The sequence below is a fragment of the Bos indicus genome, chromosome 13 (genome assembly GCF_029378745.1).
Source record: "Bos indicus isolate NIAB-ARS_2022 breed Sahiwal x Tharparkar chromosome 13, NIAB-ARS_B.indTharparkar_mat_pri_1.0, whole genome shotgun sequence".
In the NCBI taxonomy this organism is placed as follows: domain Eukaryota; kingdom Metazoa; phylum Chordata; class Mammalia; order Artiodactyla; family Bovidae; genus Bos; species Bos indicus.
Window position 1 is genome coordinate 33,408,034 of NC_091772.1, and position 23,953 is coordinate 33,431,986.

At 36.1% G+C, this 23,953-nt stretch overlaps 1 protein-coding gene across 2 annotated transcripts in view; it reads left to right on the top strand.

Moving 5' to 3' along the window:
* The window catches only part of KIF5B (kinesin family member 5B), a 47,926-nt gene extending 24,208 nt beyond the window's left edge, over nt 1-23,718 (top strand). Inside the window, exons 14-26 of one of the 2 annotated variants that reach the window (XM_019973135.2) lie at nt 2,219-2,425; nt 4,534-4,677; nt 11,478-11,666; nt 12,327-12,444; nt 13,175-13,236; nt 13,333-13,442; nt 14,475-14,576; nt 15,306-15,366; nt 15,476-15,547; nt 15,911-16,015; nt 17,086-17,302; nt 17,816-17,966; nt 21,251-23,718. In XM_019973135.2, the coding sequence (XP_019828694.1) occupies nt 2,219-2,425; nt 4,534-4,677; nt 11,478-11,666; nt 12,327-12,444; nt 13,175-13,236; nt 13,333-13,442; nt 14,475-14,576; nt 15,306-15,366; nt 15,476-15,547; nt 15,911-16,015; nt 17,086-17,302; nt 17,816-17,946 (1,518 nt within the window). In that variant the 3' untranslated portion in view covers nt 17,947-17,966; nt 21,251-23,718. The remainder of the gene's footprint in view (nt 1-2,218; nt 2,426-4,533; nt 4,678-11,477; nt 11,667-12,326; nt 12,445-13,174; nt 13,237-13,332; nt 13,443-14,474; nt 14,577-15,305; nt 15,367-15,475; nt 15,548-15,910; nt 16,016-17,085; nt 17,303-17,815; nt 17,967-21,250) is intronic. The other variant, XM_070800908.1, reaches the window with a different exon arrangement.
* The last annotated feature ends 235 nt before the right edge of the window (nt 23,719-23,953 follow it).

Sequence of the window (23,953 nt, forward strand, 5' to 3'; positions counted from 1 at the left end):
ACAGTTTATTGTGATCCACACAGTCAAAGGCTTTGGCATAGTCATTAAAGCAGAAATAGATGTTTTTCTGGAACTCTCTTGCTTTTTGATGATCCAGTGGATGTTGGCAATTTGACCTCTAGTTCCTCTGCCTTTTCTAAAACCAGCTTGAACATCTGGAAGTTCATGGTTCACGTATTGCTGAAGCCTGGCTTGGAGAATTTTGAGCATTACTTTACTAGTATGTGAGATGAGTGTAGTTGTGTGGTACTTTGAGCATTCTTTGGCATTGCCTTTCTTTGGGATTGGAATGAAAACTGACCTTTTTCAGTCCTGTGGCCACTGCTGAGTTTTCCAAATTTGCTGACATACTGAGTGCGGCACTTTCACAGCATCATCTTTCAGGATTTGAAATAGCTCAACTGGAATTCCATAACCTCCACTAGCTTTGTTCGTAGTGTTGCTTCCTAAGGCCCACTTGACTTCACATTCCAGGATGTCTGGCTCTAGGTGAGTGTGAGTGATCACACCATTGTGATTATCTGGGTCATGAAGCTCTTTTTTGTACAGTTCTTCTGTGTATTATTGCCACCTCTTCTTAATATCTTCTGCTTCTATTAGGTCCATACCATTTCTGTCCTTTATCGAGCCCATCTTTGCATGAAATGTTCCCTTGGTATCTCTAATTTTCTTGAAGAGATCTCTAGTCTTTGCCATTCTATTGTTTCTTCTTATTTCTTTGCATTGATCACTGAGGAAGGCTTTCTTACCTCTCCTTGCTAGTCTTTGGAACTCTGCATTCAGATGGGAATATCTTTCCTTTTCACCTTTGCTTTTCATTTCTCTTCTTTTCACAGCTATTTGTAAGGCCTCCTCAGACAGCCATTTTGCTTTTTTTGCATTTCTTTTTCTTGGAGATGGTCTTGATTCCAGGCTCCTGTACAATGTCATGAACCTCCGTCCATAGTTCATCAGGCACTGTCTATCAGATCTAGTCCCTTAAATCTATTTCTCACTTCCACTGTATAATCTTAAGGGATTTGATTTAGGTCATACCTGGATGGTCTAGTGGTTTCCCCCAATTTCTTCAGTTTAAGAATGGGGGATAATTGAAAAGTGTTTCAATTTTCAACCTTCAAACCTTTGTTTGAGGTTCGTTCTGGGGATCAGAGCAAAGACTTATAACTTCAGTAAGAGGTGTCTGAAAAGTGAAAGTGAAAGTCACTCAGTTGTGTCCAACTCTTTGCGACCCCATAGACTATACAGTCCGTGGAATTCTTGAGGCCTGAATACTGGGGTGGGTAGCCTTTCCCTTCTCCAGGGGATCTTCCTAACCCAGGGATCGAGCCCAAGTCTCCTGAATTGCAGGCGGATTCTTTACCAGGTGAGCTACAAGGAAAGCCCAGGAGATGTCTACCGTCAGTCAAATTAATCCTGGTTGAATCATCATATTTGTTTCAACTCTACTAGCATTGTTTCTCCAAGGGGCACTGGTATCATTTGCATAATTCTTCATTTATATTGTTCTGTCCATTTTACAGGACAGTTGGCATCCCTGGCTCCCACTTGTAAGTGGCATTAGCACTCTGCCCCATTAGAAAACTACAAATTCCAGATGCCCCTACTTCAAAGCAACTGACCCACATGTCTCAGTATCCTCCTAAGAGTCTCTTGGCTTCTTCCAATTTAGGTTTTATTTGCTGATACCATGTTTTCCTCAGACATAGCTCAGATGCCACGCTCCTTTGCCCAAAGAAAACTTAAACTTTTAAAGCATCTACTGATTTCTTTGTTTTTTTGTGCACAGTTAGGCTCCTTGTGTGTCTTTTTCTTTCTGTTAGTGTGCACCTAACAATAATTTTCCTATTCTAGCCGCCGCCTCCATGAATTCCCATCCAGAAATATCCCCTTTGCTTATACTACCAAGCACTTTGTCATGTCCTGTCTCCATTATGGCTCTAGCATTTCATTTTGTATTGCATTCGTTTGTGTATCTGTCTTCCACTAGATTTTTTCCATCTCCCACAGTGTTGAGCACAGAATGTGCACACAGTAGGTATTCAGTAAATCTGTTGAATGAATAAATGTTACCATGTATAGTAATGTCCACATTTCATCCCCTTTTTGGTTAGCAAGTAATAAAAGGTTTTTTTTTTTTTTTTTTAAACTTGTGTATGTTTTAAAAATCAGTTACTCAGTGTTCTTTGGATAAAATAGATATTTTTATTCCTTCCTACAGCTACTGGCATCTACCAGAAGAGATCAAGATAATATGCAGACTGAACTGAATCGCCTTCAGGCAGAAAATGATGCCTCTAAGGAAGAAGTAAAGGAAGTTTTACAAGCCTTGGAAGAACTTGCTGTCAACTATGATCAGAAGTCTCAAGAAGTTGAAGACAAAACTAAGGAATATGAATTACTTAGTGATGAGCTGAATCAGAAATCGGTAGGATACAGTTTTTTTTCTTAATTGGTAAATTATTCTTAATTGGAAAGTTACCTGAGTAAATTATTTCTGTAAAAGCTTAAGACTGGTAACATCGATTCTTGAAGAACTCAAGTGTCAACTTTATTTCCTCCCATATATGAAGCTTTAAGGTGGAGGAAGAGGGTTATTTTTTTAGTTTCTAAAGGTCTATTAATATGTAATTAAAGTGGTATTTTAATTGGCTACATATTGGCTACTCCAGATATTATTCTACTGTTAAAAGAAAAAAAAGTTGACTACTAGTTGCCCAGTAAAGTCATTAGCCAACTGTTCAAACTATGATTTTTAAAACGTGCACAAAAAGCAAACTAGCAGGATATATGACTTCACGTAACTTACATTTTGTTCACTGTTAAATTTCCAATACCTGGACCAGTGTCTTCTAGGACAGTGTAATAGCTTTATCATGGTTCCCCAGGAAATGAAGGTTTTTGTTTTCATCACTGTAAGGCAAGAGTCCCTGCCCTCTGGCAGTGATGCCAGAAATAGTATACAACTGTGACTGCTTCTGCGATATTTTGAGCATCACCATGGATGAGCTCTCATTTTCTTAAAGTTTTGTTGTTAATGCTGGCTTCTTGTTTAGAAATCATATTTAAAGTTGGACATAGGATCAGTGCTCACCAGTTGTTTCCCGTCACATCAAGTGTTTAAAGGAAAGCAGTCAGTGCTACAAAATGACATTTTTGAAAGCCTTTCTGCTCCTGGAGAAGTTCCTTTTCCCTTTTTGATCTCCCAAGTTACATTTAGCTTGAAGTTATAATTAATACCATGGAAATCAAAATACCTTTATAACTCTTAACTGAGTTGCATTACTAGCAAACCTAATTTCTGTTTGAACAAATGATAGGAGTTTCCTAAAACTCTGTAAACTGTAAGTTGGTCCTTAACCACTGACTTCAGCCTTTATGACTGTTCTGTTTGTGTCCCAGTTTCTATATGAGCACTGTATTGGTAAGGAATTAGAAACCCCTAAAGTGGTCTGCATCTTTTTATATACTTAAGAGTATTGCTGTTCAGTTGTTAGAAATATTGTCTGGTAATTTGGACTTGGTAGTATATTGTAGATAACACTGAGTGAACTCACAATCTGCTGGTTTTCAGACACTTTTTTCAGACACTTAAGGAAATGACCAGAAGAAATGAGCAGCTGAAACAATGGTATCTTTACTAAAAGATACTGATTAAAAGTCAACAACTTGCATTAAAAATACAGTATATGATCTGTGACACAACTAACAGTTTTAAAGCAGGCAGGTTCAGTTGAATTTTCAAAATTGTGGTGACTTTGTTGCTGGTAAGCCAGCTATTATTTTAAATTTATAATTATAGTAACTCATATAGTAATGCTACTTCATTGTCTCCTGGATAATTGCATGTATCATAGTACAAAAGTAGTAGTAATTATCAGGTGAATTCTTCTCGGAAACTAAATACTATATAAAAAGCAGATAAAACTTAATCAGCCATCTAGAAGACTTATCAGTTCCATACTAACATATATTTTCCCAGACTGTTTCCAAAGGTAATAAATGAAAATAAAATCTAGTTAATTTGAAAGTTTTCCATTTCTAGGTAGAAAACATCCAATCTCAAAAATTAGTGAAGTAATACAAACTGTCTGCTCTTGATGGAGCTACAATATGGCTACTTTACATGGTCCTCTTAGGCCTAAAATACATTTTAAATTTGAGCTGAGAGCTAGCCCAGAACTCAGTAGAGAATTCAGGAAAATGAAAGCAGAAAATAATGGTTTTGTGAGTACTGAATGAAAGTGAAAATGAAGTCGCTCAGTCGTGTCCGACTCTTTGCAACCCCATGGACTGCAGCCTACCAGGCTCTCCGTCCATGGGATTCTCCAGGCAAGAATACTGGAGTGGGGTGCCATTTCCTTCTCCAGGGGATCTTCCCTACCCAGGGATCGAACCCAGGTCTCCCGCATTGCAGGCAGACGCTTTAACCTCTGAGCCACCAGGGAAGGTGACTGAATGAAAATACCTGTCAATATTTGAGTTGATCTTTCATTTAATAGATTTCACTGTACCTTTTGTGTTTTGTTCTATTAGGCAAGTTTAGCAAGTATAGATGCTGAGCTTCAGAAACTTAAGGAAATGACCAACCACCAGAAAAAAAGAGCGGCAGAGATGATGGCATCTTTACTAAAAGACCTGGCAGAAATTGGAATTGCTGTGGGAAACAATGACGTAAAGGTAATTGTAACTACCTGAGAGTAAGCATGATTATCTGTATAGAGCTCACGCTTTCATTTTTCACAAAGCTCTTTTCATGCCTGTCATCTCCTCCTCCAAGACCCATTTGTAGTAGAGGGTATTAGCTTCATTTTAAATAGATGAGGAAGAGGGAGAGGATAAAGGGTCCTCAAGGAGACATGCTCAGTCAGTAGCATTTATCTGGACTACATGTTTAGTTTTCTTCTCTATGTAAAGAATTTTGCACTTAGAAATTATTGTTAATAAATGACTCCACAGAAAGTGTGTAATTGAAACAATAGCTCCAGGAGTAAACTGTAAGTAAATTAGCTTCTGATTGCTGTAAGTGTTTAAAAAGATAAAAGGTGAGCACTGCTAATTAATTCTCTATATTTGGAAATTTTTTAAACATACAGTAGTAAACAGGACAATACTGTGAACCTCAGAGTTAATCAGTTATCAAAATTTTGTTACATTTTTTTCTTTTCTAATAATCTTTTTCAGGGTGCGGATACTTAGTTATATTAGCACTAGTGTGTAGTTAAAAAAAAATTGCAACCTGGTAGATTTTAAAACTTAGATCAAAAATACAAGCTAGACTCTTAACTGAAAAAACATGCACATAACATGAAAGGTTTGTATGTTGCAGTAGATATTTGTATGGACTTCCTTTTTTTTAAATTAAAGTCTAATTATAGTGACAAGGAGAGCAAATTTATACTTGAGTTTGTAGTGAAAGCCGGCTAAGCAGCCCTGTTTAAGAGTTGGAAATGAAATAAAAGCTTTCACTGTGGAGCACACTTTCCTTCTGTTGTTATTCCAAACTATTGTTTGTTGATGGAGGCTAGGATTCATTCTCATAATTGTGTCGTTTCTTAATGCTGGCTCACCTGATCAGAACAGAAATGCGTTGTTAAACATTGAATGATGTGACTTGCTCTTTCTTCACTGTCAGTCTGAACATCCTGCCCTGTCCTGTTTGTGGTGAAGTATGTGAGATTGATTACGTTCTGTTGGAATCTTCCAGTATAAAAAAAGTAGATTTCCTTCATATTCTGAACACTGCAAACATGTTCAAATTTTTCTTTGTAAATTTGTGCCTTGTTTTTAGAAAAATCCATCCATTTCATTGAAGAAGAAAATGACAACCCACTCCAGTATTCTTGCCTAGAGAATGCCATGGACAGAGGAGTCTGTCAGGCTACAGTCCATGGCGTCACAAAGAGTCGGACATGACTGAGCAGCTAACGCTTTTCACTTTTTTCATCCATTTCATGTTCAAATAATTTAGTAAGTGAAAAAGTGGTAAAGGTAGAGAAAATAAAGAGTAAAACTGGCTTATGTCTTATGGCAGAGCCAGTGATAACCAGACATCTAAACCACTTTTGTCACTAAACCATTGCAGTATTTTGAAAACAAGTCAGACTTGCAGATAGGTTCTTTTAAAAGAAAAAATGGATCCTCAATTTTCTTGTGTTTTGCATGTAATTCTTTTCCTGTTAAACATCATCAGTAAGTGCTGCTTGAGTTCTCCTTGTTTTGCATTATGTTTCACTCTTTGTGTTATACAAGTCTCTGGATTTTGATGAATGCATAATATAGATTCACCATTGCAGTATCAGAATCATTTCATGGTCCTAACAAGTTGCTTGTGCTTTATCTGCTCATCCCTCTCCCTTGAATCACTAGCAAACATTGATCTTTTTAACTGTCTCTAGTTGTGCCATTTCCAGAATGTCATATAAGTAGAATCATACAGTATTAGCTGTTTCAGACTGGCTTCTTTTACTTCAGTTCAGTCGCTCAGTCGTGTCCAGCTCTTTGCGACCCCATGAATTGCAGCACGCCAGGTCTCCATGTCCATCACCAACTCCTGGAGTTCACTTAAACTCAGGTCCATCAAGTTGGTGATGCCATCCAGCCATCTCATCCTCTGTCATCCCCTTCTCCTCCTGCCCCCAATCCCTCCCAGCATCAGTGTTTTCCAGTGAGTCAACTCTTCACATGAGGTGGCCAAAGTACTGGAGTTTCAGCTTTAGCATCATTCCTTCCAAAGAACACCCAGGACCGATCTCCTTTAGAATGGACTGGTTGGATCTCCTTGCAGTCCAAGGGACTCGCAAGAGTCTTCTCCAACACCACAATTCAAACACATCAATTCTTCGGCACTCAGCTTTCTTCACAGTCCAACTCTCACATCTATACATGACCACTGGAAAAACCATAGCCTTGGTTAGATGGACCTTTGTTGGCAAAGTAATGTCTCTGCTTTTGAATATGCTATCTAGGTTGGTCATAACTTTCCTTCCTTCCAAGGAGTAAGCGTCTTTTAACTTCATGGCTGCAGTCACCATCTGCAGTGATTTTGGAGCCCTAAAAAATAAAGTCTGACACTGTTTCCACTGTTCCCCCATCTATTTCCCATGAAGTGATGGGACCAGATGCCATGATCTTCGTTTTCTGTATGTTGAGCTTTAAGCCAGTTTTTTCACTCTCCTCTTTCACTTTCATCAAGAGGCTTTTGAGTTCCTCTTCACTTTGTGCCATAAGGGTGGTATCAATTGCATATCTGAGGTTATTGATATTTCTCCTGGCAATCTTGATTCCAGCTTGTGCTTCTTCCAGTCCAGCGTTTCTCATGATGTACTCTGCATATAAGTTAAATAAGCAGGGTGACCATATACAGCCTTGACATACTCCTTTTCCTATTTGGAACCAGTCTGTTGTTCCATGTCCATTTCTAACTGTTGCTTCCTGACCTGCATGTAGATTTCTCAAGAGGCAGGTCAGGTGGTCTGGTATTCCCATCTCTTTCAGAATTTTCCACAGTTTATTGTGACCCACATTTAAGGTTTTTCCATGTCATCTTTTAGCTTGATAGCTCATTTCATTTTTGTATGTAAAAGAAAGTGAAAGTGTTAGTTGCTCAGTCATCTCTGACTCTTTCCGATCCCATGGACTGTAGCCTGCCAGGCTCTGTCCACGGAATTCTCCAGACAAGAATACTGGGGTGCATTGTCATTCCCTTCTCCCGGGGATCTTCCAGACCCAGGGATTGAACCTGGTGTCCTGCATTGCAGGCAGATTCTTTACCATTTGAGCCACCAGGGAAGCGCTTTTGTATGTAGGTAGGTACCTGTTGAAGGCCACTTTGGTTACCTCCAGTTTAAAGCTGCTGTAAACAGACATTCGTGTGCAGGTTTTTCTGAGTACATAAGTTTTTGATTCGATGGGTTAAAATAACTAAGAGCATGATTGCTAGATCATAGGTTAAGACTATATTAACTTAGTAAGAAACTCCCAAACTGTGTTCGAAATTGGCTTATAGCATTTTTTGCTCCCACCAGCAATAAAATGAAAGTTCTATTAATTCACATCCTCACCAGTATTTGATGTCATCATTTTTTTGGTTTGAGCCTTTTTAATAGATATGTGACATTATCACACAGTTTTGGTGTTTTTGTTTTTAATTGAAGGATAATTGTTTTACAGTATTGTGTTGGTGTCTGCTATGCATAAACATGAATCAGTCATAGCACACTGTTGTTTAATTTGCGTTTTGGACTCTTTATTTTCTTACCTTGAATTTTAAGAGTTCTGTTTGTGTGTTTTGAATAATAGTCCTTCATTAGGTTTGTGTTTTGCAGATATTTCTCCCAGTCTGGCTATCTTTTTAATGAAGTCTAGCTTGCCATTCTTTTTCTTCATGGATTGTGGTTTTGGTGTTACACTTTAAAACCTCATCTCCAAACCCACAGTCACCTAGATTTTCTCATTTGTTATCTTCTAGAAGTTTTTTGATTTTGAATTTACATTTAGGTATATGATCCATTGGGAGTTCATTTTTTTCTATGAGGTATTTACATGTGGATGACTAGTTTTTCCAGCAGTTTAATAAAAAGACTGTCCATTTTCCATTGAATTCCCTTTGTCCTCCATCAGAGATTATTTGACTCTATTTGTGTATGCTATTCCTATGCTTTCGATTGTTTTCTAATAACCTATTTGTTCTTTTGTCAGTACCATGTCATCTTAATAACTGGAGGTTTAGTAAGTCTTGAAGTTGGGTAGTGTTAGTCCTTCAACTTTGTTGTTCCTCAGTATTATGTTGGCTGTTCCTTTTAAGTGATAATATGAATGACATCAGAAAGAGAGGTTTTTAGTTTCAGATTCCCTTGTTCCCTTGTTTCCTTGTTTTGCTAATATATTGGAAAGTGATTGACTTTTGTGTAAGTTGATCTTGTATCCTGTAATGTTGCTATAATGGCTTTAAACAGTCATGTCATCTGCACACAAAGACAAGTTTACTTCTTTCTTCTCAAGCTCCTTATTTTTAATTTGAAGTATAGTTGATTTACAATATTGTGTTAATTTCTCCTGTAAACCAGGGTGATTGATTTATACATAGATACACATTCTTTTTCATACACCTTTTCCATTATGATTTAGCACAGAATATTTAAGATATATCCCTGTGCTGTACAGTAGGACCTTGTTGTTTATCCAGTCTATATATACTAGCTTGCATCTGCTAATCCCAACCTCCCACTCTCTCCTTCCTCCCTCCTCCCCCTACCCGCCCCACCCCCTCACCTACTCCCCACTGCCCCTTGGCAAATACTAGGTGATGCCCATAAGTGGGACTGACTGCTGGATCATATGGTAATTCTATTTTTAGTTTATTTTGAGAAACCTCCATAGTGTTCTCCATAGTGGCTGCAGCAGTTTACATTCTCACCAGCAGCGTAGGAGGGTTCCCTTTTCTCCACACCCCCTCCAGCATTTGTTATTTGTAGACTTTTTAATGTAGGCCGTTCTGACCAATGTTAGGTGGTACCTCATTGTATTTTTGATTTGCATTTCTCTAATAATTAGTAGTATTAAGCATCTTTTCATGTGCCTTTTGGCCATCTGTATTTCCTCTTTGGAGAAATGTCTGTTTAAGTCTTCTGCCTCTTATGGGGGGTGAGGTGTTTTGTTGTTGAGTTGTATGAGCTGTTTGTATATTTTGGAAATTAAGCCCTTGATGGTCTCATCATTTGCAAATATTTTCTGCCATTCTGTAGGTTGTCTTTTTGTTTTGATTATGGTTTCCTTTTCTTTGCAAAAGCTTGTAAGTTTGATTAGGTCCCATTTGTTTGCTTTTGCTTTCTGCTGCCTTGGGATACTGAACTTAGGAAAACATTGCTATGATTTGTCAGAGAGTATTTTGCCTATTATCTCTTCTAGTTTTATGGTGTCATGTCTAATGTTTAAGTCTTTAAGCCCTTTTGAGTTTATTTTTGTGCATGGTGTGAAGGAGTGTCTTAACTTCATTGATTAATCTGGCTGTCCAACTTTCTCAACACCATTTGCTAAAAGACTTTTTCCCATTGTATGTTCTTGTCATCTTTGTCAGAGGTTAATTGTCCATAGGTGTGGATTTATTTCTGGGTTCTCTGTGCCAGTATCATGCTTTTTTGCTGACTGTAGCTTTGTAGTATTATCTGAAGTCTGGGAGGGTTATACCTCCTGCTTTTTCCTTAGGATTGCTTTGGCAATTCTAGATCTTATGGTTTCATATAAATTTTAGGATTATTTAGTTCTGTGATGAATGTCATGGGTAATTTGATAGTAATCCCATTAAATCTATAGCTTGCTCTGGGTAATATGGCCATTTTAACAATATTAATTCTTCCAGTTCAAGAACATGGAATATCTTTCCATTTCTTTGAATAAACATCAGTTTCCTTTATTAATGTTTTGTAGTTTTCAGCATGTAAGTCTTTTGCCTACATGGTTCAGGTTTATTCCTGTTTTATATGTTTATTGATATGATTTTAAAGGATACTGGGGTTTTTTACATTGCCTTTCTGATATTTTATTATTAATGTAAAGAAATGCAATCAGTTTCTATGTGTTAATTTGTATCCTGCTACCTTGCTGAATTCATTTTATCAATTCTAGTTTTGTGTGGATTCTTTAGGGTTTTCTATATATAGTATATTATCTACATATGATAATTTTACCTGTTTCAGTTTGGATATCTTTTATTTCTTTTTCTTGTCTGATTGATGTGGTTAGAACTTCCAGTACTACATTGAATAGAATTGGTGAGGGTAGGCATCCTTGTCTTATTCCAGATGTTAGTGGGAGGGTCAAGCTGTTTTTTTGTGTTTTATTTTTATGTTTTTGGGTTTGGGGAATTTCTTTGGTCATACTGTGTGGCTTATGGGATCTTAGTTCCCCAACCAGGGATTGAACCCGGGCTCCAGCAGTGAAAGTAAGTCCTAACCACTCAACCACTGGGGAATTTACCTGAGCTCCTTATTTTTTGACACTGAATATTGTACTGGAATTTTGTAATGAAACTCATTAAAGTTACTAAGGAATGTGCACTGACCACAGTTCCTCCTTAGTGAACTTAAAAATCATTCTTTTCCAGCCACCTAAACATCATTATTTGTTAAGTTTTGAACTGGACTTACACATAAACAGTAAATTTACTGAGCGCCTTTGAGGAGGAAATCCACAAATTGAAAGAGGCAGAGTTTATTAGTTTTGTTTGTTTATATGTTATATTTTTTTCCCTATAGGCATGTGTTAACATTAAGTTTAGAAGGTAAGGAAGGCAAAAATGAAGCTCTCCTTTACTTACCCTTTAGTAAAAACAATATTTAATAAAAGTTCCAAACTTCCTACAAATGTTGAATAACATTAAAAGTATTTAATTTTGTTTAAGATTTTAGAACCTAATTGGGTAAACACACACACAAAAAACCTTTTTTTATCTTTCATTTCTGTTTGTCCTTTTCTCACAGCAGCCTGAGGGAACTGGCATGATAGATGAAGAATTCACTGTTGCAAGGCTCTACATTAGCAAAATGAAGTCAGAAGTAAAAACCATGGTAAAACGCTGCAAACAGTTAGAAAGCACACAAACTGAGAGCAACAAGAAAATGGAAGAAAATGAAAAGGAGTTAGCAGCATGCCAGCTTCGTATCTCTCAAGTATGTGTTACAGAACAGACCTTCCTCATTTTTTTGAACAGCCACATAATAAATTTTATTTATTGTTAAAGTTGTAAGAAAAATGACCTTTTGTAGGTTATTTTGAGTAACAACATTAAGCAGTTAATTCAGCTACTTTTTCCTACTCTAGCTGCAGTGTGATAACATGAATGATTTAACTGGGTTATATTTGGTGACATGTATATGTTAAGTAAAGGAATTTACTAGAAAGCTGTGACTGATGACTATTGAATCTGGAATAATTCTAGCATAAGCAAAACTGCAGGGCCAGTTATATGGCTTTGGCAACTAAATGGATGAGACCATTCAGCAGGATAGGAATTGGAGGAGAAAGGCAGAGATTAATGTTAGTTGGAGATAACAGTAAGAATATTACTTCATAAATCAGCCTTTAAAGTGCCTTGTTTTGTAAGTGTTAGAAATTGCACAGATGACCATTTCATTGATTAAATTCTTCATCTTTATAAAAACTTGCCCCTGAACATTTTGGTCTTAAGTATCTTGTTCTGTAAGTTTATTTTATGTTTAATATAGTGATAAATCTTGCTTACTCTCAAATATTCTGAACAACTGAGTGTGTATGAGAGGTTTGCCTCCATTCATTGGCTCCACTTCATAACAGTTTATTTTCCTCAAAAGCATGAAGCCAAAATCAAATCATTGACTGAGTATCTTCAAAATGTGGAGCAAAAGAAAAGACAGCTGGAGGAGTCTGTTGATTCCCTCACTGAAGAGCTAGTCCAGCTTCGAGCACAAGGTACTCTCTTCCAGTTATTCGTGAGTGATACCTATGTTATAAACTGTTACTGACTCCAGTATGATTGTAGTAAACATATTGACACTGATGGAGAATACACTAGTAGGAATACAGACCAATTGGAATAGTAAATATTACATTTTAGTGTGGCTTTGAAATTGTTTTTGAATATGGAAGTGACCAATCTAGGAATTTCTAAGTTGTGTGTGTGTGTGCGCACGCACGTGTGCATGTGCCATGTGCACCTGTCCTGACACAGGGGACTTAGAAAGCTGTCTTGTTTCCCTACATACACTAGCCCATCTATTCCAGAATTTGGCCAAAAAAATAAAGGAAACCATAATATCAATACAAAGAATATAACTATGGTCACTAATCAGTATGTACTGAGTAAAATTTACTATGTAGCATTTGGGTAATTTAAAGTCAAGTACTGTTAAGGAAAGTTGTTTAGTCAGTCAATCATGTCTGACTCTTCTGTGACTATAGCTTGCCAGGCTCCTCTGTCCATGGGATTTTCCAGGCAAGAATACTGGAGTGGGTTGCCATTTCCTTCTCCAAGGGGTCTTGCCGACCCAGGGATCGAACCCACGTCTCCTGTGTTGACAGGAGGATTCTTTACCACTGAGCCACTAGAGAAAGCCCATTAAGGAACCTAGCCTCATAAAACCCATTTGCCCCTTGGTTTGTATCAAGAACTCTCTTCTGTTTTCTCTTCCCACCCAAACAGAGAAAGTGCATGAAATGGAAAAGGAGCACTTGAATAAGGTTCAGACAGCAAATGAAGTTAAGGTAAGTTTGATGTAACATTGGACTCTAATGGCTTTAATTCATCATTATTAATCATGATTAATCTGACTTAAAATCCTCTTCCCCCAATTATTTTAGCAAGCTGTTGAACAGCAGATCCAAAGCCATAGAGAAACTCATCAAAAACAAATCAGTAGTTTGAGAGATGAAGTCGAGGCAAAAGAAAAACTTATTACTGATCTTCAAGAGTAAGTGTGTTTTCCTTTCTTCTGAGGTAGTAGAAACTAACTTGGAAAGACTTGCCTGTTTAGACAGGAGGACATAAAAGGTCACTGGTGGGTAATATATCCTTATTTCTAATGTTTCTAACCTGCATTTTTCTTTGAAACAATTTTTGACGTGAAAATAAAGAATCTTCATTTGTGAGAACTTCTAGTTCCAGTGGAAGTTTTTGAAAATTTTTCTTAGGTCTTTTGATGTAGATATTCAGTAAAAAAAATATTGCTCAACTTTAACCGTTATTTCAGATACACATCACTGTCTTCTCCAGATCCTTTCCTTAACGTTTTAAAAAAATAATTATTTATTTTAGCCTGCATTGGCTCTTGTTTGGGGCATGCAGGCCTCTCTAATTGTGGTGCATGGCTCTAGGGAGTCTGGGCTCTGTCGTTTGTAGCACTCAGGGTCTCTAGTTGAGGCATGAGAGCTCAGTTGCCCCATAGCATATGGGATCTTAGTTCCCCAACCAAGGATTGAACCCAAGTTCCTGCATTGCAAGGTGGATTCTTAACCACTGGACCACCAGGGAATTCCTGAGAAAAACTATGAAAACTGTGTGTTTTAAAAATGTTTCTTTTAATAGAAGTGGTTGTCTTAGTTTTTCTAGAACATATTTTTCTTACTTCCACAGCCATACACATATAGCATAGAATTGATAGAAATTTGAGGTCTTTGACCAAATCATGATTTGAGTAGGAGGCAGAGGAGAGTAAGAAAAAATGATGACAAAGCTTGGGACATGGAACTTTTTGTTAATGGATTTAGGGAAAGAATTCAGGAGAATGAAACATACGAAATCAAGATACAGTTTTAAACCAAACTGAAAAATACCATATGGCTGAATGTGGCCAGATCCTCTTTCTGCCTCTGTGGACGGCAGCCTAAAGAGGAGGCCTGGTGTATGTGAATGGTGAGACTACAGAATTTAAGACTTTGAAAATTTTTAATTACAGCATTCAGAAAATGATTTTGATCTTGTGAGGTGTTTTTTATTTTGTCAGCCAAAACCAGAAAATGATGTTAGAGCAAGAACGCCTGAGAGTAGAACATGAAAAGTTGAAAGCTACAGATCAGGAAAAGAGCAGAAAACTACATGAACTTACGTGAGTAGATGTTTTGATTCAAGTTTAAAAATAAAAAACTAAGTTAGAGAATTGCAGGCATTGCTCTCAGTTATATTCAGTGGATAAATGTTTCACTTTGTGTAGGCGAAGGGGTGTTTTTCTTAAACTCTCTGAGTTGGTTTGATTTATACCTAAAAACATGCAATACATTCTAGTACTTTAGTGAAAGCAAGGTCTTATATTTCGCTGATAATTAAGATTCAGATTAATTACTTCAAGATCCATCATAAAAATAAACCTAAAGCGTGACATTTAGAAGTTTAGATTTCAGGATCTGCCACAAAATCTGTTTTTGTCAGATTTGATCTTGCATAAAAACACATTCTTTTTTGTCTTCAGTAATTTATAACCTGTAATTTTCCTTAAGTCAGAGTTGTTTCTGATATGCTATATGATAATACATACTCTAAAATTTAGAAAGAACCACTCCTTATTCCTTATGCCGCTTATTCTTTCATCTCTCCCATTGCTATGACAGTTCTTTCCTGATAACCTATAGATTTTAGAAGATTATAAGGCATATGGAAATTTCTTTGAAAGGCTAAACATTGGTAAATTTTTTCAAAATAAGATCTTTTTCGTATATGAATTTAAGCATTGATCCTGTCAGATAAAAATATTTGATTGAATACTTGTGCTAAATAAAACTAGACTTTATGGACTCAAAAGCGCATATTTACTGTATTTGTATATTCTCCTACTGTTCAGGGTTATGCAAGATAGACGAGAACAAGCAAGACAAGACTTGAAAGGTTTGGAAGAGACAGTGGTAAGAAAAACTTGGAAATAAATAGGATTGGGGAATATTAATGGATTCGTCCCCTGGTTTTAGTAAATTTGAAGACCAGCTTCTAAAAATACTGCTTTCTTAATTCAAGGCAAAGGAACTTCAGACTTTACACAACCTGCGGAAGCTCTTTGTTCAGGACCTGGCCACCAGGGTTAAAAAGGTAATAACATAATACCAGGGTGGATATTTATGTAGTAGTGCTTGTTGTTTTTATTGTTCATCGCTAAGTCATGTCTGACTCTTTGCAACACCATGGACTGCAGCACACCTTAAAGCTCCTCTGACCTCCTCTGTCTCCCGGAGTTTGCTCACAGTCATGTCCGTTGAGCCAGTGATGCTATCTAACCATCACGTCCTCTGCCACCCCCTCCCTTCTCCTTTCTCCTTACAGTAGTGCTTTCTGTGTCTGATTGTATTCACAAGTGAAATAACTTTACATTGTCGTAACAGCTTTGGTAGTAAACTTAGACCTTTTATTTGATCCAGTAATACTTTTTCATAGCATTGATTGATCTTTTTCTAGAGTGCTGAGATTGATTCAGATGACACTGGAGGCAGTGCTGCTCAGAAGCAGAAAATCTCCTTTCTTGAAAATAATCTGGAACAACTCACCAAAGTCCACAAACAGGTAATAAAGAGTCTATTCCAATGTCACTGCAATAAAAACTGAGAAGTAACAAGCATTTGAATCTTAAGAGTCCTAAGGATTTTCATACCTTGAGCCATTCTGTTACTGTGTCATGCAATTATATAAATAAACCACTAGCAATTTTTACATTAGTTACTATTTTTAATGGCCTTTTATCAAGAAGCCAGTGAAAAGATGGGTTGTTATTTTCTTTGTAGGGCTTCAGGTCTGTCAGTGTCCTTAATTTATTCATGGTCATTTTTAAATCTCTGGGAGACAAGTCTTTAAGTTAAAATACCGTTGTTGTTGTTTTTTGGGGGGAGGGGGGTCTTCATACATTTAATACCTCAGAGTGTGAAATATATAAAATAACAAGGTAGTTCTTTTTTTTTTTTTTTTGTAAAGTAGGGACTTCCCTGGCACTCCAGTGGTTAGGACTCTACGTTTCCATTATGGGAGTCCAGATTCTATACCTGGTCAGGGAACCTAAGATCCCGCAAGCTATGCAGTGTGGCCAAAAAAAAGAGGAATACTTACTGTGGGGTTTGTTTGTTTTGTTTACTTTTTTCTTTTATTAAGGCTTGATAACATGATTCAGTTACTTAGTTTTTAAGCTCCTTGGCATACTTGTATGTCTTTGTTACTGTAAACCTGGTGTTTGCACTAGAGTGAGATTCAGGAAATTTTAGCCTTTCTTTCAGCACTTATTAAGGACTTGTTAAGTTTATGTTTACTTGTGGATCTCACTGTATCTAAAAGGATTTTCATGTCCACCAGATGAGTCTCTTGATGAAGAGACCTAATGCTATGTTATAACGTATTGTCATGGGGGAAAGAACAGTCTCACCAGCCCCTCAATATTGAATGAAATTATATTTGGGGGGAGACATGTGAGCATATTTATAGATACATGTATTATCTGCATGTTGCTGCCTAAATTAAACTAGCTGTGGGAAAACCTTAACATAAAATGTAGTGTTTTTTTTTTTTCCCAAGAAAGTTACAAAATGTTTATATTTTTTCAAATAATCAGTAAAGCCAGAATCCTTGTTTTCTGTGTCTACCTTTAGCTGGTGCGTGATAATGCAGATCTTCGCTGTGAGCTCCCTAAGCTGGAAAAGCGACTCAGAGCTACAGCTGAGAGGGTGAAAGCTTTGGAGTCTGCGCTGAAAGAAGCCAAAGAAAATGCATCTCGAGATCGCAAACGCTATCAGCAGGAAGTAGATCGTATAAAGGAAGCAGTCAGATCAAAGAATATGGCCAGAAGAGGACATTCTGCACAGATTGGTTAGTAGGACACAATAAAACCATGAAGCTTTGCTTTGGTTTAAATATTTTTATTTACTGGAGAATGTAGTCTGATTTGTCATATGGTATTTGTTACATTTTCTAGTTTACCAGAGGGTGGCACTGTTGGGAGTGACGAGCGTTGAGGCATAGCCACCTTAGCAGGGGAAGGAGCTAAGTCAGAACTAGATGAGCAAGACTGGTCAGGTTTAGAGAAACTAAGAAGAGCACTGTTATTAAAGCAAGAAGAGACTTGAAAGAAAATGTCATCCAGTATCTTGTGCTTTACTTGTAAAGCAGTGATACAGGAATAAGGTTTTTAAAAAGTTATTAAATTTAACCTTTCAACAAGATTTTTAAGGATTGTATAGGTCCTTGACAAAAGGATGTAACTGAAAAGAAAAAGAGAGATAGAAGGGTTTGCTGAGAAACAAAAAGCCAAAGAAAAAACCTTTGGGAATGTGTTGTAAATAAAGAGAAGAGACTAAAGTAAGCATTTGTTTTTCATACTAGCTAAACCTATTCGTCCCGGGCAACATCCAGCAGCTTCTCCAACTCATCCAAGTGCGATTCGTGGAGGAGGTGCATTTGTTCAGAACAGCCAGCCGGTGGCTGTGCGAGGTGGAGGAGGCAAGCAGGTGTAAGCTCCCCACGACACCCGCGGGTTTGTAAGCTCTCTCTGGCTTTTGAATCACAGCTGTCCTTGGGAGGTGTTCAGCAACTGGTGGTTAAATACTTTTTTGGATTCTAACATTAGTAGCATGTTTTCTTTTTATATATGGGATTCTGAAAGTAACTTACCATGGTTTCCTTTAGAGTTTTTTCATAATTCAGATCAGAGTATCTGCATATTCAAATTTGTGTTCTTAATGTTGTTAACCTAATACTGGGTCATTTTTTTAAAGCTCTTACTTAACTGTTGTGTTATCTAGTGTAAATACCATGGTTTTGTGGCTATTTTACTGGATATTTAATTATGTTAATTTTTTCATACTTGAAATTTTCCAGTGTTGAAATTTTCATGTATGAAATTTGAAGTAATGAAACATCTTTTTATACCTCCTTACTTTCAGATTATTTCCAGAAGATTCCCATAAGTGGAATCACAAGAAAGTGAACATTTGTAAGAATCTTGACACATACTAACTAACACACTGCTATTCCCAATGACTGGGCTAAATTGTATCCTCGCCAAGGACACTGTCTATTTTGCTGCATCTTTGCCAGTATTAATAGTTTTTAAATGTCCAGTTTAATAGGCTGGAATAAGCATCTCATTGATTTAGGAATGAATTAGAATTTTTCATATATTTATTGGCCCATTTATATACTTTTTTTTTTTCTGTGTCCTGTGCCATTTTACTATTGTGAGTGGTTTTTCTGACTGATTTATGAGTTCTTGTTTCTTTGTAAATAAAAGTAATAGCTGCACCCTGTCAAAGGATAGACAGTTATCACAAAGCAAGAAAATAAATATCATCTGGAAATAGCACCCAATATATATATCCTTCTGGAACTTTCTTTAAATATTATAACTTTTAAATTAGGAAGGTTAAAATGTACATAACTGTAACACACTACCAGTATACTGTGCTGTTCTGAATATGCTATCTGATAGCCTGCTTTTTTAACTTGCCAGTATATTGTGAACATTTTCTTAATACAACATGGCTAATTATAGCTGCCTATTATTTTATCAGATTTAATTCTTAGCAAGTCCCAAGTGTGTAGGTGGTTTGGAAACTAAGGAAACTAAAAAATACAGTATAATTATGAGATAGTTAACTGGTTTGTTTCTGACAAACACTAAAGTTGTTTTATTTTAATCTTCCTGGTTTTTATGTTGTCATTTTTGCATAACATTGGCTTGCAATTTGAGTAGAATATTAAGCAGCATTCTGGAGAATTCACATTTCCATAAATTTAATACAATTTTTTGTCCACATACTAGAGGTTTCAAAAGAGAGTGACACAGTGAAAGAGTTAATGGATATTGGAGTCCACCTAAGTTTGAATTCTGATTTTTTTACTTTTATGAACTTTAACAAGTTACTTTTTTAACAGTTGATTTCTTTTTTGTTTTCACTCCTTTTTAAAAATTCTTAGGCATAAAAGTAAATTATGAAGTTTATGACCCATTTAATGTATCTCTGAAATAGAACATTTTTCTATATACCTCAACATTATCACAATTGACAAAATATTTTTAATATTATATCAATCCATATTTGGAATTTTCTGATTACTTACTGATTTTTAAGTCTTTTACAGCTGGTTTGTCTAAACCAGGGAATAATCCAGAACCGATGTTTACATTAGGTTATTTGCCTTAAGTCTCGAATCTAGAATAACATCCCACCCTCTTTTTTTTTTTTTTATGACATTGACTTACTAAATAGAAAAGGCCAATCTTCTGGAGCGTAGGCCACCTCTGGTGTGTTTGGTTGTTTCTGGATGCAGCTGCTGTGTTCCTCTGTTCCCTGTTTATTAAAAGCATTTATTGAATTCTTGTGCACATTTTTACAGGATTACATTGTAGGTGTTATGTGTTTAATATTGTGTCACATCAGCAGACATTACAGTGGTTTTCCTGCCCCTGTTTTTTCCCCTTTGGATTAATGACTTGTTGAGCCTCTTTATTAATAAAATGAAAGTCATTCTTGAGAATTATACAAGTTAAGGCATCACTACCTAGTACAGAGCAGATGCTGAGGAGGTGCAAGCTGCCTTTTCTGAAATAGAAGGTGGGCAAAAGAATTTTCAAAGGGTAAATAGAAATCAGGTAAAAGTTTATCTGTTTTGGATATTGTTCTCACATTAAAATTCACGTGTGAACTTTGAACTCCTGTCTCATTTGCAGAGAGCATAGTCCATGACCTTTGTTAAGTAAAGTAGGTTTTAGCAGCAGATTGCTGATCCAGTGTAATGAAAGCACTTGAGGGAGTTGGCTAACCTAGGTAACACAGGTTTTCAAGACTTGAAGTTACTATAAAAGTATGATTACGTACAGGTTTGTTTCATTGCTGGTCCAAAGTATAATGGTTATTATTTTTTAAAGTCTTGCAGTGATCAATCTTAAGCCCAGATTGAGGAGTATATGATAACTACTTTGTAGAGATTTTTTAATTATTAAGAAAAGCATTTCAAAACACTGCATTTATTCTGGGGAGAGATGGCAATGTATGAATGATAGTGATACTCGTAGTACCCAGTTTTATGTGGCTGGTTGGTTCTTCTAGCTGCATGATGCTTTGGACACGTTGAGGTTTTCTAATAAACACAGAGGTAAATAGGCAGTGGATTATAAGGATGCCTCCAGGTAACTCCTACTGGGATTGTTTACTTTTATTTTATTTTACTTTGGGCCAGACCTCACGGCTTTGGGGATTTTTAGTTCCCTGACCAGGAATTGAACTCTGGGCCATAGCAGTGAAAGTGCCCAGTCCTAACACTGGACCACAGGGGAAGTCTCTGGGATTGTTTATTTCTTTGTTCCTTTCCGTAGCACATGTACTTCATGCTTATTGGTACACCCCACCCCTTTTTGTTTTTCACAGCTACCATGTATGTAACATTGCTAGTTAATTAGTGGTCCTTGACTTAATGTCACTGACACTGTCTACTGGCTGGCATTTTATTGACCATCTTTTTCTTAAAAAAAAACAAAACAAAACTCTGTAAGTTATATATCAGCTTACTCATAGGTCTTGAGGTAAGTAAAAGCAAATGCAGGGTTGACTTCCTTTCAATATTGTACTGTCCCTAGACAGCTCTGCTTAGGAGACAAAAGGAAGAGAAATCAAATCATTCATTGTTGCGATGAGTTTTGGGAGAAGTGGTCAAAGCTGTTGGCTAACTGTTTTTAAACTAATTGGTATATTTCATTTCATTCTTTTCAAACACAGGTTTTGTATAAATAATATTTTCTCTGTTTTTTTCCATCTTCAGGTGTTAAAAGTAATTGAAGTATGAAGAGGACATAATTCAATGACTGTAGCCTGTATCCCTTGGGAACTCTAGAATTATAACGTTTTTTTAGTGTATAAATTGTACCTGGCCTGTACAGCTGTTTCCTATCCACTCTTCTTGTAAACTCTGCTGCTTCCCAACACAACTAGAGTGCAATTTTGGCGTCTTAGGAGGGAAAAACGACAGTTTATAACTGTGGCCCTATTTATTACACAGTTTGTCTTTCATGTCTTAAATTTAGTCTTCACTGTGCCAAGCTAACTGTATCATATAGGACTGTGCTTTTTGTACTTGTTCGTGTTTATTTTTTAATCTCAGTTTAAGTTACCTAGCTGCTACTGCTTGTTTTTCTTTTCTTATAAAATAATACCTTATTTTAGGGGAAATGGAACTTTTAGATTAAATGTCTTAAATTTTACCACTTACAACACTACATGCCCACAAATTATATCAGGTCAGTACTGTACTTAAAAATCCTTTGAAATGATTTCAGAGTTAAAATTACATGCATCATCTCTTGAAGTTTGCTTCTGAAAACTACTCTTTGAGCACTGAAACCTTTAACTGAAAACTGCCTAACTAGACACTTGAGACTGGGCAAGGCTACTTAATTATCTTGTGAAATGCCTATTGCTGAATTATCTTGAATAGAAATCTTTCACACTATCAAAAGCAAATCTTTTGCTTTTGTTTAAGAAAAACAGTTTGGAAAAGAAATTCATTTCTCTTCTTCCCAATGCTGTATACACATAGCTTGGTGGAATGGAAACACCTTGCTTTGTGAGCCTGTTTAGTTAATATAAGAATTGGATGGATAATAATCTGTCAACTTTATATAATGAAATGAACTAAGATATGGATATTATAGGATTAAACATAATTTCATATTGTTAGTACTGTATTGGTTGATCTAAATTTATAGCATTTGGAAATTGAGAAAACATGTGGAAGGACAGGACAAATAAATGGCGAATTTATAAATAATAGGTAAATTTTGGTCTGAAAATCCCTGAGGTGTCTTTAACCTGCTACACTAAATCATACACTATAACATACTTCTTATTTAGTCTAGGAGTAGTAAATTATTTGCAAGTCACTAATAATCCTCAAATTATTTTGTTGGCGGTAGCTGGTAGTTTTGTAATTACGTGTATCTGTTTTTGCCACTTCTTCCTCAGATGATTAAACTAAGTCAACAGTTTATTTTAGAAACTATAAAAATAATAGGGAAAGAGATTTCAATATTTGCTTCACCACTTGGGAGTGGGTAACTGCAACTGTGTTAGCAGAAATTTGCAAAGACTGGGAATGTAAAGTTACTCAGAGGAGAAAGCTGGAAAGTTCTGTGTTAGGATCTGGGTGGCAGAATTAACTTTTTGAAAAAGTTTTATATACAGATATTTGTATTAAATTTGGAGCCATAGTCAGAAGACTCAGATCATAATTGGCTTATTTTTCTATTTCCTTAACTATTGTAATTTCCACTTTTATAATAATTTTGATTTAAAAGATAAATTTATTTATTTTTTTAACAGTCAGAAATCCTCGCTGTTCTGATCTGCAGCAACCTTTAAAATGATTGTATTGTTTTTAGGCTTGATCAAAAGAAACACTCCAAAAATTGAGATGAAAACTTGCAGAGCGGCAAGATTGAAGCAATGCAGTTAACTAAAAACAGTGCTACTGCCTGTTGGTGACGATAGTTTTCTAAATGAAGAAATGTTTGGCTGCATTCACACAGACATTTGTATTTTGTTTGCAAATGAAAGCTTGCTTCTTTGGGCAATATTCTTAAATGAAGCAGAAATTTTTTTCTCTCTTTTGTCTGAATATAGGAGTTTCTTGTAAGATGTATCACAGGTATTGGTGCTGTGTAACAAACAATGAATTGTAACTAGTGTGTGGTTCAGAATACACAATGTTAGGGTTTTTAAAATATCAATGGTTTTTTTCTATTTATAATTTCAGACTTTCACAAAATGTACAGAGAATTTCATAAATTTGTTTTAATTGAACTGCTTTTGCTATGGTAGGTCATTAAACACAGCATTTACTCTTATAAGTGAAAATTTCTGATCATCTGGAACATTGATACTTATTTCAATTTACAGTGTCTTTTTTTTTTTGACTGAATAAATTAATGTTCCTCTGAATGGCATTGATAAATGGTTCAGAAAAGAAACTCAGTGAAATGAAAGTAATATTTATTCATGGTGATCAGTTAAATTATTTGCCTAATTTAAGAAAACTACTATGCGTAACTCTCAATTTGGCAGGAGATGATAGAGGAGTCTGAGTCTGCCTGTGGAATACGTTGGTTTCTTTTCAGTGCTTGAAGATACATGCAGAGATAATTGGTTTGGGAAGACGCCATATAATTTTAAGTTAACCTGCATGCTGTAAATGTCTTTTATGTTTAAATAAAGAAAAAATTTTTTGAAATGCAATGACTGTCTTAAAATGTGTTTCAGTTTTATATCAGGTTGATTTTACATGACCAAGTGGCCTTTTTTCTTGACAGAATAGTCACTAGTGTGTCATTGTATTCAGTATAATTTTGTTTCCTAATGAATTGCATGTGCTTTGGATATGAGGTATTAAATAGGCTAAAGAATTAAGAGCTAGAGATGAATCCTCAATCTCAGTTATTTTGCTGTACTGTGATAAGGACATGTCACTCTG